Genomic DNA, 18,164 nt, shown 5'->3' with positions numbered 1-18,164 from the left:
CTTCAAGTTTCCTCTCTCTCTCTAGGAGTCAGTTCATCTTAGTAAATTCCCAACACTATTTCTTAAAAGCCCCTCTTTTTCCATAGATTATTGATGCTGTGTGAGAATTCCCCTTGGCTGATGACAGTTTTTGATTTCCTATTTTTAGCAGAGACCACAGCTGAAAGCAGGCAGGGTGTCAACACCACCATCCTTCTGTCTTGAACTCGGGAGCAGGGGAGTCCCATAGGCTGGATGGTTCAAGCCGCTCAGTCGTGTCTGACTCTTTACAGCCCCATAGTCTATACAGTCCATGGGATTCTCCAGGCCAGAATACTGGAGTGAGTAGCCTTTCCTTTCTCCAGGGATTTTCCCAACCCAGGGATCCAACCCAGGTCTCCCACATTACAGGCGGATTCTTTACCAGCTGAGCCACAAGGGAAGCCCAAGAATACTGGAGTGGGTAGCCTATCCCTTCTCCAGCAGATCTTCCTGACCCAGGAATTGAACCTGGGTCTCCCGCATTGCTGGTGGATTCTTCACCAACTGAGCCACCAGGGAAGCCCACATGCTGGATAAGTGCACAGCTTTGTGAGTTGATACCCACAGCAGGGGCCACATCCTGACCTGGTTACAAGCCGTGTGACTTTGACTTGCTCCCACCCTCTTGACATCTGTAAAATGGGCATAATGACGGTACTTCCCTCACAGAATCGTGTAGAGATCGAATAAGGAAAGGAGGGGAAAGCACGTATTGATTGTTCAGTAAGCACTTGCGGGGTTTAGCTCGTGGACTGGTGGTTCAGAAAGGCCAGGTGATCACACACACTTGTGCAGGATGCCTGTCTTACTGAAGCAGAGTAGCCTCTTATCTGAGTTTGCAACCCCTTTGCACAGTCAGGAGCTTGTGTTGCATCACAGCTGTCTTCCAGTAAAGACGGGGCGTGATCAGAAGTCTGCCCCGCTGCGGGGGAAGAGAAGCCCAGGACTTGGGCCACGGTCCGCTGGCTGATCAAGGGCTGAACCCAGAATAGTAGCCAAGTCTTGTGATTGTCGGCTCAGTCCTGCTTCCTACCCCATGCTGCACCCAGGGTGGAAGTTGAGAACTGTGTGGGCCCTGTGGGGAAGTGTGTTTATAAGTATTAATGCCTGCTCAGTGGTAAGGAGAATAACGCATATAACCCTGAACAATGCATCTGTCAGATTATGAGCTCCACTGGAACAGGAACTGTGGCTTATTTTTATTGCTGTCTCCAGCCTCTAGAAAGGTGCTCAGCACAGGTTTAAAGACAGAAAATTCTCAAGGGTTTTCTGACTTGTTTCTGCATCTTTGCATAAATATCAAACAAAGCAGGAAATGCAGGTCAGTCTTCCCCAGGGCTTAAGGTGGTGTGTATCCGTATTTAAATATATTCTTTTTCATTTATAGAGCATCACAGCTGCCCAGAGCCCAAGCCTTTTTCAAATGATAAGAGTCAAAATATAGTTTGACCTTCTAGGTTTTATTTCAGTGTATTAAACCTTTGGAATTTCGAGGCAGAAGGCTAATCTCATATGGCAGGTTGCTAGTTTGTCTGACATTGCTACTAAAATGGGTCATTTTTTTTTTAATATGTTTAAGTACAAATCAAAGAATTTTGGAAGAGAAATACTTTCGTCAACTTACTCCATTAAAATAAAATATTTTCGGTATTTAAAAACATTTCCCAAAGGATTGACATGTATACACTACTATATAAAAAACAGATAACTAATAGGGACCCTACTGTATAGCACAGGGAGCTCTACTCAGTACTCTAGTGACCTCTATGGGGAAAATAACCTAAAAAAGAGTGGATGTGTGTAACCGACCCCCTCTGCGGTGCACCTGAAACTAACACAGCATTGCACAGCAGCTGTATACCAGTAAAAGCTTAAAAACAAAACTTTTCCCAAAGAAGAAAAGCTGTACGTGGGTATGAAACTGAGCATTAACCATTTTCAGCATTTCCTTGTGAAGTCGGCGATCCGAGGACAGAAAACCGTGTTCTGAGCTGTCACGGCTTTTCTCTCCACATGGTCGGACTGACTAGCGTTCGTTTTTGTTCTCTCACAGCTTCTAAAAGAGCACGCCTCACCCATGCCTAAAGCGGAGTCTTGGCCGGTCATAGGTCAGTTCTCCAGCATTGGCTCCATGGGGGCAGACGAATCAAAATGGTTGTGTTCTGAGTTTAAGGAGAGCCTGGTGACCCTGGGCAAGGAGAGCAGGACCCTAGGAAGTGCTGTTCCTCTCCATCTGGTGAGTGCCCCTCCTCCCCGAGGTCACTGTTCTCAGCCTCTGGTCCAGGAGAAGAGTCAGATCTGTCCTCCTTGCCACAGAAAGGGGTTTCATTCTGTGGATCGGGGATGGAAGACGTTGAATGCAGTGCGGTACCACCGCCGTTTGTAAGCAAGTGTCCTAATAGCGTCTGGTGCCGGGAGCCTGCTGGTTTCGTCCAAGCTCTGGCTCAGCCACAGACTAGCCTGCAGATTCCCCATTCTTTCCTTTAGGTTGTCAAGCCAAGGCAAAAATTTTTGATAAAGCATTGCCAGCAGAATTACAGGCATTATTAATTATTTAGAGATATTTGAAGTAAGAATTAATTTTACATTCAGTTAAGTTTTTCTCTTGGTGTTTCAGACGAGAAAATACTCATTGAAATGTAATTTTCTTTCATTGACTATAAATGCTTTCTGTAGTTTAATGACTAGAAGTTCAATAGTTTTCAATAAGATGGGAACTTTTTAAAATTTAAAGCATGTTTTATAAGTCTTGAAGTATTATTTCTAATAGAGATTTTCATCTTGGTAAAAACTAAACTTCTTTCCTTTTAACACACATAGATAGTTTCTTCAACATTGTACATTCTAAGTGTTGTTTTTATTTTTAGATCTATCCTTCAGTGGAAAATGTGCGGACCAGCTTAGAAGGATATCCAGGTAATTGTTGGGAAGACTGTCCCGATTGTGTTTTTGTGTGTACCCTGGTAAACTTTTTAACTTGAGGTCAGAAAGGTATTGATGAGAAATTTGGAGATTATTCTCTCTTAACTGGATGAGGATCCTTAAAGCAGGTAATACTGGGTGGTGCTGTGTTCTAAAGATGATGCCACACAGTTGAGCAATTTGAGTTTCATCCTCACAGTAGCCCTGAGTGTTTGATACTTTTACCAAAAAGATTCTTCTCCCCTCTGCCACCAGTGGTTGTCTGGATAAGACATCCAGATAAAACCAGCTTCCGCCACAACCCCATGCTGTGCCTTTTTCTAACACCTCTCCCCCCACGTCCCCCCCGGCCTAAAGTACAATGTGGTTCTTCCAGATTTGACTCCCCGATACAGGTCACATTGAGGGTCTGGAACTGAGGCCTAATACTGAGATAAAATCTTTGGTGTGATATAATTTAGTTGATATAGCTAGTCTCTCAAGGGCTTCATCTGTAAACCCCAGGACTGTTCTGTAGACATCTTTCAGTCTTGTCCTCTAGTTCCCTTATGTCAGTGCTGGGCACTTGTTTGGAATTCAGCAACCCCCAGGTAGTGTATTCAGACGGTATTAACCAAAATCCCAAACAGGGTATATGTGTGTGCTAAGTTGCTTCAGTCATGTCTGACTCTCTGTGACCCCATGAACTGTAGCCCACCAGGCTCCTCTGTCCGTGGGATTTTCCAGGCAAGAATACTGGCTTCTAATTGTGTTTCCACTGGGAACTGTATCTTTATTCTCTCTGTAGGACTATGGCGTTTAGGATTCATTTTTAAAAACGTAATGGTTTACTGAACATTTTATTTTAGTGATCCTTGGTTTTTGCATTTGTAAGAATCTGTGTAGCTAGGACAGAGTCTCTTTGGAAATATCAATGTAAAAGTGAAGGAGGCAGGACAACCAGGCTTTCATCCCAGTCTCCCCTCTCCCAAGCGTCCTGGTCTTGGGCCCAAAAAAAGACGCAGGAACCCTCGTCTCGCAAAGTGTGTCTCAGGGTGTCCTACCTGCGCGAGGGCAGCAGGTTGGGCCGTGGCTCATCTCTGGTCTCTCCTGACATTTCCAGTCTGTGCTGTTACAGATGTTAAAGTACCACCACCACCCCCTCCAATGGTTAAATACCGTCTTCTATTGCGATAGTTAACATATACTATTTGATATGCACCCTAAGAAGGAAATGGCAGCCCCATCCAGTATTCTTGCCTGAAGAATCCCATGGACAGAGGAGCCTGGTGGGCTACAAGTTGCCTGGTGGGCAAGAGTTGGACATGACTAAGCAACTCACACTTTACGCACTTCTAAGAAAGGAAACCCCACTGAGAGAACACAGCTAATGCAGGTGTGCATGTTCCCTTTCAAAGAGCTGTTCCGTAAGACGGAATAAGTGGTGGCTTCTTAACCACTATATATAGATTTTCTTAATGAGGGTCCTCAAATTATAGTCAATAATCTTTGTTTACTTTATTTCTCTTGTTTTAAAAGCTGGGGGCTCTCTTCCCTATAGCATCCAGACGGCGCAGAAACAGAATTGGCTTCATTCCTATTTTCAGTAAGTAATCTGGTTAGAATGCGCTGTTGCTTCTTTCAAGTAAAATAAGAATGTTGTCTGTCTGATTTTCTTTAAAAAAAAAAAAAAAGAGCTTTACATAATATGGCTGTATTTTTAATCTATTTATGTTAGTGATAGAAATCCCTTAAAGTTCTAGACATTTCTTGGAATTGGTTTTTAATACCAGAGTCTAATTTATCTCTCTAAGTTTGCTGTTTAAATATTGGCATCCAAAGAAAAAGGATAAGTGAAAGAACATGTTGGGAAATTGAGAATTTACATAAGCAGCATTTCAGTTCATATTTCCAAAATATGCCATCCTTTGTGTACACATTCATGCACTGGGAAGCTGCAGGCTTCTGAGGGGAGAACCCACGCCCCTTCTCCGGGGCACACGGCAGCCTTGGCTTGCTGCACGGACCAGCCAGCGGCCGAACGCTCAGGCTGAAGGGATGCTCTGCGTCCTTTCCGCCGCCCACCCTGCATGTTCTCGGCTAGCTGCAGTCTCACTCTGGCTTCAACAGACATATATTTAAGCTGGAACCAGAAACGAAGGTAGATTACCTTTCCATAGCTTTAGTCTGGGAATTCTCTGCCGCTCCAGTGGCTAGAACTCCTTGCTTTCACTGCCAAGGGCCTGGGCTCACTCCCTGTCAGAGGACTAAGATCCTGCACGCCGCCCGTGGCATGGCCAAAAGAAAGAAAAAGAGCTTTCAGTGTCATTCAGCATGTCATCCTGGAGCCTTTCTGTAATGCTTTCTTTGGAGGTGTTTGATTTTATTTTGCAGAGGACGTTTCTTCAAATTGAGCTCCTTTGAGTATTATGTTCTTACAAGCAAATTTTGTTTTTCTGTTTTTAACTTTTATTCATTTATTTATCGGCCGCCCTGGGTCTCTGTTGCCACAAGCAGGCTTCCTCTCTCGTTGCAGAGAGGGAGGCTACTCTCTAATCGCGGTGCATGGGCTTCTCAGTGTGGTGGCTCCTCGTTGCGAAACCCAGCTCTGGGGCGCGCCAGAAGCTGCAGCTCGAGGGCTCAACGGTTGTGGCTCAAAGGCGCGATGGTTTGGGCACGGGCTCCGTTGCCTCATGGCATGTGGGGTCTTCCCACAGCAGGGATCGAACCTGTGTCCCCTGCGTTGGCAGGTGGATTGTTCCCTGGACCACCAGGGAAGCCCCACAAGTGAATTTCATAATCTAATAATGACTCTGCCAAATCCCAATTTTACTCTTTCAGTCTGTTCTCTTGAGGGACCGTCCTCTTGTATTCATAAGGGAGGATTCCTACCTCATGGTATAGGTCTTTTTTTTCCCATGAAACCTTAGTCCCAAAAATGTTGGAAACTTAGAAACCAAGCTTAGACACATGAGTATCTGCATTTGGGATATTTCTGAATGATCCCCCTGCTTTTCGGCCTTCCATTTTGATATTCATCCTGTTTGTATTTTTTCCAGTTTGCATTTTGTTCACTCGGCAAGCACTTGGTGAGCCTTCCCACTCAGCAGTGTGTTCCGGGAACACAGTTCCTACTTTTAAAGAGATAAGGTGTGCCCACATGCAGTTAAAAGCATGATAGAAATAGCACATGTGCGTATGTATACGTGTGTTCCTAACAAGGTGCGGGGACCAAGTGCCTGCAGTTTCCAGTGCTTTTTGTAGGTGGTATTTTCTACGTACCTACATTCTAAAATGAACATGTGTTATCCTGTTAGCTCAACAGAATTTAGGACGTTTTCTCAGGTCATATCACAGAGAACAATGCACTCACTGTTTTTTACACGTCAGGATTTTGCTTCTCATGCAGTTCTCTTGTATTAGGCCTGTGATGACCCGTTTGTGTTTTCTGACGAGTGATTTGTGCCTTTTCCATCACCAGCAAGTGGTCAGCTGACACGTCAGGCCGCAGCAACGCCATGCCACATATTAAGACGTACCTGAGACCCTCTCCAGACTTCAGTCAGATCGCTTGGTTCCTTGTCACAAGGTACGAGTTCTTATATTCTTGATGGGAAAAATTGTTAAAATGTATTTGCAACTCCTGTTAAGAGGACTGAGTGCACTTCCAAAAAGTGGTTCTGTGAACCGTCCTTCGTTTTCTCTTAAATATGTACGTGTGTTTGTGTCTTTGTGATTTGTTGTTTAGCCGCTAAGTCGTGTCCAACTCTTGGGAAAGTGGTGGCTGCCTTTGGGGTCCTTGTGAGAGGTACACGACAGAGCCCAGTGCTGGGGACAGAAGGACCCAGGGCACGCGAGGCCGTGGTCACGTGTGTTCCAGCTCCGCCCTTGAGGCCGTGGAGGATGGCCAGGGGCACTGGTGCCCTTCTTTTAAAGGCACTGTGTGCCTTTGAAAAGAGAAACTTCTGCCTCTGACGAGGAGGGTGCCTGGGTATGAGGTGTGCCCTGTAGATGCCCTGGGAGGAGAAGTCATCGTCTGGGGCAGGAAGTACCAAGGAGAGCAGAGGTGTAGAGGGCTTGTGGCCCCTCTGTGGGCGTGGAGCTCAAGCCCTAGCTGCTTTGTGAGTGCAAAATTGTTCATTACTCCCCTGATTTCACTGTAAATAAAGCACCCTTGCAAAAGCTAGGTTAAAACCAGTGTTCCTAGAATGAAAGTGATGAGAAACCAAGGCACAGTGCTGCCCAGTCTTCTACAAAGTCAACCAACAAGAACACAAATTCAGACATCGCGTGGATCCTTGACCCTCTCCAAAGGGGCCTGGATATTCAAAGACCATGTTTCCGTGTCAGCCACCTGTGTGTTCAGGAACTGTCTGGTGTTAAATGTTAAAACCAAGTGACTAAGTTGAGGGAGAAAGACCTGGCTGTTGATTCTGGTTGTCTCACATCCTGATGCTGTGTGTGACCTTTGCTCCCTGTATACTCTGATGATCAGTCAGTAGGGCTAGGTGAAATAATCTGTCTGCTTCTGATTCTAAAACACCACCCTCGGAAGGGATGCTGAGAGCCGGGCCATCGTACACCCCAAGGGCCGCTTTATTACAAAGCTCGTTACTTTGCCCTGTGTTAAGGCGTAAAGTGCCGTGACATTCCCTTCAGTCAGATCTGACAGATTCTCTACCAGTTTGGGTACTAGGACTCTACCCATCTTGTTACTTTTTTATACTCATCAAGGCTCTTACTGGAATCATGCCACTTTGCAGGAATGTTGAATTTGAAGGCTGTTCTTCCAGCTTTGGTGAAAATCCTCTTAACTTAGAATGCTTTTTCTCAAAATAGGGTCAAAACAAATAGAGAAACATATCAGTTATTGGGTAAAAGTGGTCTTGTCTAGCACCATGGGTTTTTTTGCTGGGGAAACAGGTGCCCAGAGAAATTAAGCATTCAAAAGCATCAGCTCGCCAGAAGGCCAGGGTGGAGGCTGTGCCAGTGAAGCGCTGCCTGGACTTTGCACGTAACTGACTGGGAGGTGCTTCAAAGACGGGTCCTGGGTTTGGGGTGTGGCCAGTAGGGAGGTAGGAGGCGGTCACCTTCTAGAGAAGTCAAGAAATAAAACTGGTTTTGCTGGGAGAATGGGCAGCTGGATTAGATTGGCCTCTTGCGGTGGGAAGGTTAAGTGGAATTGTCTGTGGGCGATGTTGGAGTCAGAAGGTCAGCGTATGCGTAATATGTTTTGGAATTCTCTTTAGAACTGATCGTTGACACCTTGAGCCTGTGTGTGGATGGTCGGGGAGAGTGGAGCCGAGGGCTGGTGCCCGGGAGGGGAGGAACAGACCAGGACTAAACATCACACCTCCCGGGTTCCCAAGCCACACGGGTGGGTTGGGCCCAAGCCTTCCCTCCCGAATTACAGAACAACTGGTCACCATCCTCCAGAAACAGTCTTCCTTCTACTTAAGCAATGTTCTGCGTTGTATTTTTGACATTGTAAAATTTAACCATGTCAACATGTGTTTATTGAGCAGCTACTATGTGGCAGGCACTTCTCCAGGTTCAGGGAGTGCCGTAAAAGCACACAGTCCTGACTTTATGGTAGTGAGAATTGCATAGAAACCAAGTTTATTTGTATATATTAAATGATGATGGTTGCTACAGAGAAAAGTAAAGTAGAAGAATAATTTAGGTGCACAGTCCTTTATTCAAAATTCTTGAGACGAGATATGGTTCAGTATTTGGAGCTTAATGTGAGCACATATAACACGTGCTTAATATCCGTAGCACTGTTACAAGTAGCCTCACGTTATTTCAGGTCAGCTTTTGTCACCTGATGAGCTCACAGAAAGAAGTTTGCCAGTAAGTATAGTGAGTTAAGTAATAGCTTAATTTCCAAGTTGGTTTCAGTTGTTTTTAGATGTTCAAAGCTAACACGTGGTGCTTAGTGTTAAGTCGCCTCAGTCATGTCCACCTCTTTGTGATCCCAATGGACTGTAGCCCACCAGGCTCTTCTGTCCATGGGATTCTTCAGGCAAGAATCTTGGAGTGGGTTACCATTTCCTTCTTCAGGGGATCTTCCCGACCCAGAGCTCGAATCCACGTCTCTTACGTGTCCTGCATTGGCGGGTGGGTTCTTTACCACTAGCACCACCTGGGAAGCCCAGTGCTTATGCTGAGTTTCAGGCATTCTTCTAAAAAAGCAGCGTCTATACACACACACCCTCATGTAATCCTGATAACAGTCCTGCAGGTGAGCTGTGTTCGTCCCCTTTACTAATGGGAGAACTGAAGCACAGAGAGGGTCAGCAAGCGTCCAGGAACCCAGGCGTGTGCCATCCCTGTGTCAGGAAGGGAGTCTGCTCCTTAAATGGGATGATCAGGGAGTCCTGACTGACACGGCGACATTTAAGCAGAGACCTGAAGGAAGGAAGGGAGCCATGTGGATGGAGAGCCGGGAGGAGTGTTCCCAGAGAGAGGCACAGTTGGGAATATTCTGGTTTGTGTTTGAGAAACAATGCGTGCTGCTGGAATGAGTGGAATAGGAGGGCAGAGCAGTCCCTGGGGGTTTGGTCAAGAGGACACTTTGTGCAGGACTATCCTGTTCTTTCCAGGGTGTTAAGTAGCCTGGCGCCCACGTACTGACCGCCATGCCGTGGCGAAAGCTACGCAGATGCCCTGCCTCTAAGTGCCCCCGGCCGGCCCTCCTGCTGCGGTGCTGCCACCTTTGCAAATAAGTTCGGAACTTTGTGAACAGCTGATTTACGAGCGCTGCTGTTCTTTCCGTTCCTGCATTTTCCTGTTTTAGAGTGATGAGGTGGGGTTGCACAGAGAACCATGGATTCTAGTCCAAATGAAGGGATAATGCCAGCAAATCCAGCAGTCCATCCACAAGGGGCAGATATGTTATGTTTTAAGACTTGGATTGTCGTGAAAGATAAATACACCAAAGCTGCATATATTTGATTCCTCCCCGAAAGATAAATATACCAAAGCCGCATGTATTTGACTCCTCCCCTCACTTTTTTTTCTTGACACTTTACTACTTTGATCTATTGTTAAAACTCCCTGTTAATGTTGATGCTTGGGATGAATAAGTGCTTTTTATTAAAACAATATTCTCAGAAAAAATTATAATAGTAATAAGCAATATGGATGATAAGCCATGTGAATTTGACTCTAATAATATGACTTTTAATAAGCCAGATTTGCACGTCCACAGAAGTGCTGCCCCGTAAAATGGCCACCTGGAGAAACTAGACATTTTATGAAAGCACTGCCAGCCTCGCATCCTTTCGCCGCTCTCCAGAATTTCCTCCAAAGTGAGTTTCTGTGGCACTTTAGTAAGTATTTTTTCTTAACAGACATGCGTCTGTTCTGCGCCTTGTGACTAAGTGGTCGAAGGCAATTGCAGACTTGGTATCGGGCAGTTCCTGTGGCTCAGGAGTCTGGCCATGGGTTGGCTGGTCCTCTGCACAGACTCACAGTGTCAAGCAAGGCTTCGAGCCCCTCTAAAGCTCAGAGTCTTCTTCTAAGCTCGCTGGTTGCTGGCAGAACCCCGTTGCTTGTGGCTGGAGGACCGGGGCTTCTGCTTTCTCGGTGACTGTGAGCTGTTGGCGTTCTCAGCTCCGAGTGCCGCTTCTGATGTGCTCCACGCGGTCTCTTCATGAGTAGTTCACAGCGTAGCTCACTGCTTCTTCAAAATCAACAGGAGGGAAACAGAAAAGACAAAATCAGCAGGAGAATCTCAGTCCCCAGGAAGGGCCCAGTCCGTCCTTCCAGGCTTCACTTCATTAGTTCAGGCCCAGGATCATCCCAAACCTTCTGATTAACTCAGAGGTGCGGGGATTAGTGACCTGACCATGGGAATGAAATCCCATTATATTCACACTTTACTCACACTCCAGGGGAGGGGATAAACTGGAAGTGTACACCGGGAGCGAGGCTGAATCTTAGAGGCCATCTTCCAATTCTGCCCTCCTCTGGCCCATTCATTACTCAGCTGGGTTCCTCCATCTGCTTCTCCAGCCTTGACGTGAAATAATTTCTTCCTGTTTTGAAAATTGATGTTTGTTTTCCATAGTCAAGGGAAAGTCTCCTTGAGCATACTCACAAGACTGACCCTCAGGCTCCCCCAGAGGCTGTTTGAGAAGTGCAGCCCTAGCAGTGTTTGGAGCCAAAGGAGGCAACTTGATTGGAGGGAGGTTCTAACCTGAAGCACGATGGCTTTGGAGACCCACATTCGTGGGTGTATAGGGTTGCTAAAAATTATGGTTATAAGTCTTATAAGAGATAAGTAGAATCCTACAAGATACAACTCCCCCCCAGCCCCTGCCAAGAAAAGAACCTCATCACTGTAGCAACGCACTTCACATATTTCCTGTAGACTGTGCATAGTGGTCGCTGGTCATTTCTCAGCCCATCATAAGTAGAGGATGTTGGCTTCCTGGTCACAGAGACTTGGTTTTACCCAACTGACATTTCACAAATGCGGAAACCAGCTTGAAATCAGGGACTGAAATCTTACAGAAAGCGCTAGCTTCCATATAGTTTTCATCTTCTACTTTATCCTTTTATATTCACAAATACCAGGTTTTTTCCTTCCCTCTCTTTCATGATGTGTTGTGATTGGGGTTCTGACTGAAAGCATGTATAGAGCCTAGGTTATGTTTTAGTATTATATAGTTGCCACATCACCAAAATCTCCCCTAAAACCATTTTTAATGAAGTTTCTTTGTGAATGGACCTGTCTCCATTTGTTTTGTCCTGCTCTAAGAGAAAATGAGTTCGTAAGTCCCGTACTCTTTTTCCTACTGGAATGCCCTTCCTGACACTTGGTAATTTTGTGAAATACGTGTGGTTTCTTTCAGACCAATAAATATAGTGCCTGTACAGTACCCGGTCTGCAGTGGCCCAGGAAATTGTGAATGAATGGATGGTGTCCCTCTTCATCTAACTACCGCTCATTTTCTGAGCTTCTCAAGTTTTAAGTGTGTTTTCCCTTCTGTACTGTCCAGCACTCTTAAGCTTATTTTTAAGGATTTTCTCAAATCTTCCCCTTTGAAACTTCTTCTAGCTCAGCAGACATGAGTCATTATTTTTCCTTTGTGTTTTTGTAAGGTTTCTCAGGTGGTGCAGTGGTAAAGAATCCACCTGCCAGTGCAGGAGACTCAAGAGACTCAGGTTCAATCCCTGGGTCGGGAAGATGCCCTAGAGGAGGAAATGGCAACCTCCTCCAGTGTTCTTGCCTGGGAAACCCCATGGGTACAGGTGCCTGGTGGGCTACAGTCCATGGGGTTACAGAGAGTCAGGCACGACTGAGCACACACACAGCACTTCCTGCCTGGTCCTTGTATGTCTTCATTGTTGGTTTTGAGGGCACTTGTTGGCCTCAGTTTATTATGAGCTGTTTGGGAGCCTGTGCCAGGGGCTTGCTTACCTTTATTCTCAGCATCTAATGCGCCTAACACTGAGCCCAGTTATGTGTAGGGACCAGTGCATATTTGAATCAGAGCCCTTTACAAAATACTTCTGTTCAAATAGATCATATCTACATATCACAGATGAGAGGTATACAGAGGGAATTTGTCTTCTCCTCCTCATTCCCCAGCCATCCTGCTCATCCTCAAACCACCACTGCTGGTTTCTTTGCTTTAACTCCATCAGCCCTTTCAAATTCAGGTACCTCGGATGATGATATTATCCAATCAGCCATCTTACTATGGAGGAAATAGACCCCAGGTAGAGTCCAAAGATCCATGTCCTAAGTTGGGATTGCCACATACTAGCCTTGCCACTCAAATCTTGGAAAAACCATTTCTTATCTGGGCCTTTATCTGACTTATGGAGTGATCAGAGGACAATGATAGGACGTAAATGTGGCCGTCACCCATTAAAGTGTATGAGGTGTTAAGTGTTCGTTAACTGCTTAATTTTTACTGGCTGTTGACAACCACGTGTTATTATTAAGGTCATATTCATTAGACATGTAGGGAGTCAAGAAAGCTTATCAAGACTTTATCTATTTGGTTTATATGAAAAAAGGATGTGTAATATAGGACCTAAAGACTTCTGATAAATAAAGCCTTTTCTGAACTCAGTGTGGTTAAGTTTAAGACTAGTCATAATTATTCTATAAAAGCAACACAAGTATATTCAGCCAGAAGAATGTGTTCAAAGAAACTTAAAATTAGCACTTTGGATTGAACTTATTAGAATGTTACGTCGGCAGGCTTTTGTCTGGTTGCTTTTATGAAAAGCTATTTATAGTTCTCGATGCTCCTGTGAAATCATCCCATGTTTGATGGGCAGCCTGTTATGGAAATTGCCAGAAGATAATGACAAAGACAGTGTTTAAATTTTGCCACAGGACCAAGCAGGCAAGAAGATGAGCTTGAAGAAGCAGCCTTGTCTGAGAAGGTAGTGCCGAGGAGTATTTGGCAAACCCCGGTGAGAGCAGTTACGAAAGCTGTGCACTGTGGGTGGCAGGGCGGGGCCGCTGCCACAGCCGCCTAGCAACCGACAGCGTGCGCAGACGTGGTGGCGCGGCCACTTCAGGGGAAAACAAGGCAAGTGCTTGGCTACAAAACCGCTGCGGCTTTTTTGAGGAAACATTAAGGGCACTTGCCCTCTCTGCCTTTCCGCACAGTAGTGAGGTGCTTCTTTAATGTCTGTTCCTTTGATTCTGAAACTAATAGTCTGTTTCCTCCTTTGAGCTTTAAAAAAAAAAAATCACATTGGACCTCACAGAAAAATTATTCCTAGATGGCATTGGAGTGGACCTGGTTCCCTGGCACTGCGGCTCCAAGGTCCTGGTGTTAGTTGGTATGCCTCGTGTACCTTGTTACGAATGACTGTTATGAGTGCGAATGTCTGCGAGCGACTTCCTTTGTGTGTTAGAGGCCATCGCAGGCCCCTTGCTTTCTCGTGCTCTGGTGCGGGGAGACCAAGGCCAGCGCAGGCCCCTTTCCATGCTCGTGGGAGCAAGTCTCTCAACGCGTTATCCCTGGTGGGAGGAAGCTTGGGACCCCCACCCTGGGGTCTCTAGACCCTCGAACTCCAGCGCTGCTGGTGACGAGCGGTGCCTGTGGCTGGAGGTGAGGCGCTGTCTGGGAGCCTGCAGCAGGAGCCGGCCTCCAGAGAGCACGCCTCCTGGATGACGGCGGTGCATGTGCTGACTCTGCTCACTCCCTGAACCCTCCCAGTGAGGAGCGAGGGGCGCGGATCCTCATTTTAGAGCTAGGAAAGCTAAGCAGAGAGGCCTTAAGTAACATTCCCGAGGAGGCGCAGCGGGCAGGGCGAGAGGGGTAGGCCTCACACCAAGAGTCCAGTGTGACTGCCTGTGCCTGTGTGCCGGACGCTGCGCTCGGCTCTGGTGCCAGATGATGGACAGGGCGTGGGCCCTGCCCGCAAGGAGCTTGTGTTCTAGCTGTTGAGGCCCTGCTGGCTGAGGCTTGGGAGAACACGCGGCTCAAAAGCTCATGGCAGCCTCGTTCCCTGAAGACTGCCGTGCCAGACCTTGCCTCTTCCTGGTTAGCAGCCTCCCCCGCTGCTAACCCAGGTGTCTCCCCCAAGCTCTTCTCTCCCGGCATTTAGCCCAGAACGCTCTGACTTCCTGGCCGTTGCTTTGCCAGAGCCTTGCCTCCCTCCTCCCTCAGTGAGGTTTCGGTTTCTGCCGTTGCTGTCCGTTGTGGCCCCTGCTGTGCACTCAGCCGACAGCGTGGCTGCTGTGAGGGGCCTGAGGCCTATCTTCCCTCGCCTTGTGCATCCTGCCTCTGCTAGTCCATCCGCCGACCATCCCTTCTGTGCCAGGATTTGTCACAGTCCAGTGCTTAAATCTTCAGGGCTCTTTTTTTTTGGCTGCACCAGAGACAACATTCAGAATCTTAAATAGTTCATTGACCAGGGATCAAACCTGTGCCCTCTACAGTGGAAGCTTGGAGTCTTGCCCACTGGGGTACCAGTCTTAACTTACCCACTGGAGCATCCCTTCAGGGCTTTCTTGAAACACTTCTTCATCCTGGCTACCAGTTCCCACTTACTAGTCAACATCCGGGACCTGAGCGAGGGCCTGACTTCTCCAGCTTCTGCCCAGCTACTCTGTTCACACCAAACCCAACCACATGGCGTAGAGGTCCATTCTCCCAGAGCCTGGGTCTTCTGGATGTTCCTGTCGTCCCACTTTGAAGTCCCTTCTCATCCAGTCTTTCATCTGCACTGCCTTTGTAGATCCACATTCAGCCCCCGTTCCCAATACCAGTTGGGCCTGCGGGCCTGCCAATGTCCCAAGCTTGGGTTAGTGATTGCTCAGCCTGCCAGTCTGCCGAGCACTTGGTCAGGATACAGTTAGATGTGTGCACACATTCATTTGTGTGTGTGTGTGTTCATGGGAATTCACGATTCACTCTGTGGCAGTTAAGGGCATCAGTTCAGTTCACTTCAGTCCCTCAGTCGTGTCCGACTCTTTGCGACCCCATGAACTGCAGCACGCCAGGCCTCCCTGTCCATCACCAACTCCCAGAGCTCACTCAGACTCATATCCATCGAGTCAGTGATACCATCCAGCCATCTCATCCTCTGTCGTCCTCTTCTCCTCCTGCCCCCAATCCCTCCCAGAATCAGAGTCTTTTCCAATGAGTCAACTCTTCCCATTAGGTGGCCAAAGTACTGGAATTTCAGCTTTAGCATCATTCCTTCCAAAGAACACCCAGGGCTGATCTCCTTTAGGATGGTCTGGTTGAATCTCCTTGCAGTCCAAGGGACTCTCAAGAGTTTTCTCCAACACCACAGTTCAAAAGCATCAATTCTTCGGCGCTCAGCTTTCTTCACAGTCCAACTCTCACATCCATACATGACCACAGGAAAAACCATAGCCTTGACTAGACAGACCACAGGAAAAACCATAGCCTTGACTAGACGGACCTTTGTTGGCAAAGTAATGTCTCTGCTTCTCAATATGCTATCTAGGTTGGTCATAACTTTCCTTCCAAGGAGTAAGTGTCTTTTAATTTCATGGCTGCAGTCACCATCTGCAGTGATTTTGGAGCCCAAAAAATGAAGTCTGACACTGTTTCCACTGTTTCCCCATCTATTTCCCATGAAGTGATGGGACCGGATGCCATGATCTTCGTTTTCTGAATGTTGAGCTTTAAGCCAACTTTTCACTCTCCTCTTTGACTTTCATCAAGAGGCTTTTGAGTTCCTCTTCACTTTCTGCCATAAAGGTGGTGTCATCTGCATATCTGAGGTTATTGATATTTCTCCCAGCAATCTTGATTCCAGCTTGTGCTTCTTCCAGTCCAGCGTTTCTCGTGATGTACTCTTTATAGAAGATAAATAAGCAGGATGACAGTATCCAGGGTGGCAAAAACGGGAAGGGATGGCTCAGAGGAGAGAGAGACCACTTCTGCGTAAAATAACCACGCCTTGGGACGTGGTCCATTTTGTGTGTGACAGACCGAGGGACACACCAGGTGGAAGAAGCCATGAACTTGAAACCCTGAGACAGAGCGTGCTGCAGGAGGGGCAGGCAGGGGGCGCTGTGCAGGGGCTGCCGGCCGGTGGGCGGGGCCGGGCTCGCGGGCCCGGAGTGACGTCAGAGGACTGGAGGCTTTTCAGGTGCGGGAGCTCAGGGCCTGTGAACTGATGTTACTGATAATGTCTATCATTGTTCAAAGCTTTGATGTGCTCTTTTCATGGTAATGCCACCCTGTGCTCTCTGGATCTAAGGAGCGCAGATATTTCACGAACATAGAAATGGCGCAGAGCCGAGGCTGCTCCTTGAGGACATGGTCGAACCAGAGCTTCAACAGCTCCTTCTTCCAAGTCTTGTACGCTTTCTGGAATTGGTTTATGGGACAGAAAAGAGAAACTAAAGCGTGAGGGCAGAAAAAACTACCAAGAAGCTGGTGCAAAGTTACAGACAAAGGTGGCCGCAGAAGGGCAGAGCAGAGGACCGTTCACATAAAGGCCTTCTTACAGAAAGACCTGGAGGACACCGGAGCGGGCTGGCGAGAGCAGGCCGGGGCAGCTGGAGGAACCAGGTCGCCCGCAGGGCTGTGGACAGAACTGTCCAGGAGAATTCCCGGCACTGCAGGGCTTGCGGAGCCCGTCGCTCACCCCAGGGAGGCTGCCCATGCGTCTTGGAAGATCTTAATGGAAACCACTCATGGGCTTCACCGCTTCAGTGCAGAGGCTGTGCCCCCGGGGGCCGGGGAAGCAGAGGTCAGAGGCTTGCCCTCACAGACTTTGTTGGGGGCTCAGGGGAGGACTCTTCTTCAGAAAGCCTTTGAAGGGCCCTCAGGTTAATTGACCAGATATGGGCTATTCATCAGAGCTTTCAGTGTTTCTTGGATATGCAAATGGTCTACTACCCACAGCCACACCTCTGCTTCTCGACAGCTCCTTCCATTCTCTAAGCTGCTTCCCCACGTGGGGAGTCATGGACTGGGCTACGTCGGGGACTTCGTGCTGTGTCCATGGAGCCCTCAGGGTTCTGGAAACCACTCCCAGAGCCCACTGTCCTGATCTGAATAGAGAAGTCCCTAGATTTAAGAAAAGGGCTTCCCTGGTGGCTCAGCTGGTAAAGAATCTGCCTGCAATTCAGGAGACCTGGGTTCAATTCCTGGATTGGGAAGATCCCCCTGGAGAAGGGAACGCCTTCCCACTCCAGTGTTCTGACCTAGAGAAGTCCATGGGGTCGCAAAGAGTCAGACACGACTGAGCAACTTTCACTTCACTTCATGTTTAAGAAAAAGTTAATATTACAATAGATAACCTCCCAAAGCCTTCTAACACCATTTCACAGATCTGTTAAAAGTACCTATACGTTCCAGGAGGTCCCTGGTGGTGCGGCGGCTGGGACTCCATGCTTCCCACGCAGGGGCCTGGGTTCGATCCCTGGTCAGGGAGCTAGATCCCACATATTGCATCTGAGGCCTGGCACAGCTTAATAAACAAACAAATCCTTTTTTAAAAAAGTATTGATGCTTTCCAGATGTTACCTTCGTGCCGTGCTTTATGATTTCCTAAGCACATTCACCTTATTGTTGATTGTTGTTTTATTCATCGCTCATTATAACCCAGTGAAGTGAACGTATGGTGCTAAACCCATATTACAAGCAAAGAAATTGATGCCAAAGGATGTTAAGCCGAAGGAAACAGCTGGCCAAAACCGGAACTCAGAGCTGCACCTGTGGGTGGTTCTTGTTGATGTACGGCAAAAACCACCACAATATTGTGAATAAATTATT

The 18,164-nt window shown here is 47.3% G+C and overlaps 1 protein-coding gene across 16 annotated transcripts in view; it reads left to right on the top strand.

The window, feature by feature from the left end:
• Positions 1 to 18,164, top strand: part of TDP1 (tyrosyl-DNA phosphodiesterase 1) — a 74,903-nt gene that overhangs the window by 29,524 nt on the left and 27,215 nt on the right. For 13 of the 16 annotated variants that reach the window (XM_044924633.2, XM_044924622.2, XM_044924628.2 and 10 more), the window contains 6 exons: positions 2,075 to 2,257; positions 2,889 to 2,937; positions 4,462 to 4,528; positions 6,404 to 6,511; positions 10,120 to 10,235; positions 13,283 to 13,362. In XM_044924633.2, the coding sequence (XP_044780568.2) occupies positions 2,075 to 2,257; positions 2,889 to 2,937; positions 4,462 to 4,528; positions 6,404 to 6,511; positions 10,120 to 10,235; positions 13,283 to 13,362 (603 nt within the window). Of the gene's footprint in view, positions 1 to 2,074; positions 2,258 to 2,888; positions 2,938 to 4,461; positions 4,529 to 6,403; positions 6,512 to 8,171; positions 8,313 to 10,119; positions 10,236 to 13,282; positions 13,363 to 18,164 lie in introns of those variants that run through there. The other 3 variants (XM_044924635.2, XM_044924636.2, XM_044924634.2) reach the window with 3 other exon arrangements.

The sequence above is a fragment of the Bubalus bubalis genome, chromosome 11 (genome assembly GCF_019923935.1).
Source record: "Bubalus bubalis isolate 160015118507 breed Murrah chromosome 11, NDDB_SH_1, whole genome shotgun sequence".
NCBI lineage: Eukaryota > Metazoa > Chordata > Mammalia > Artiodactyla > Bovidae > Bubalus > Bubalus bubalis.
The sequence above is the reverse complement of the archived record's forward strand: the minus strand, read 5'-3'. Positions and strand labels throughout refer to the sequence as shown.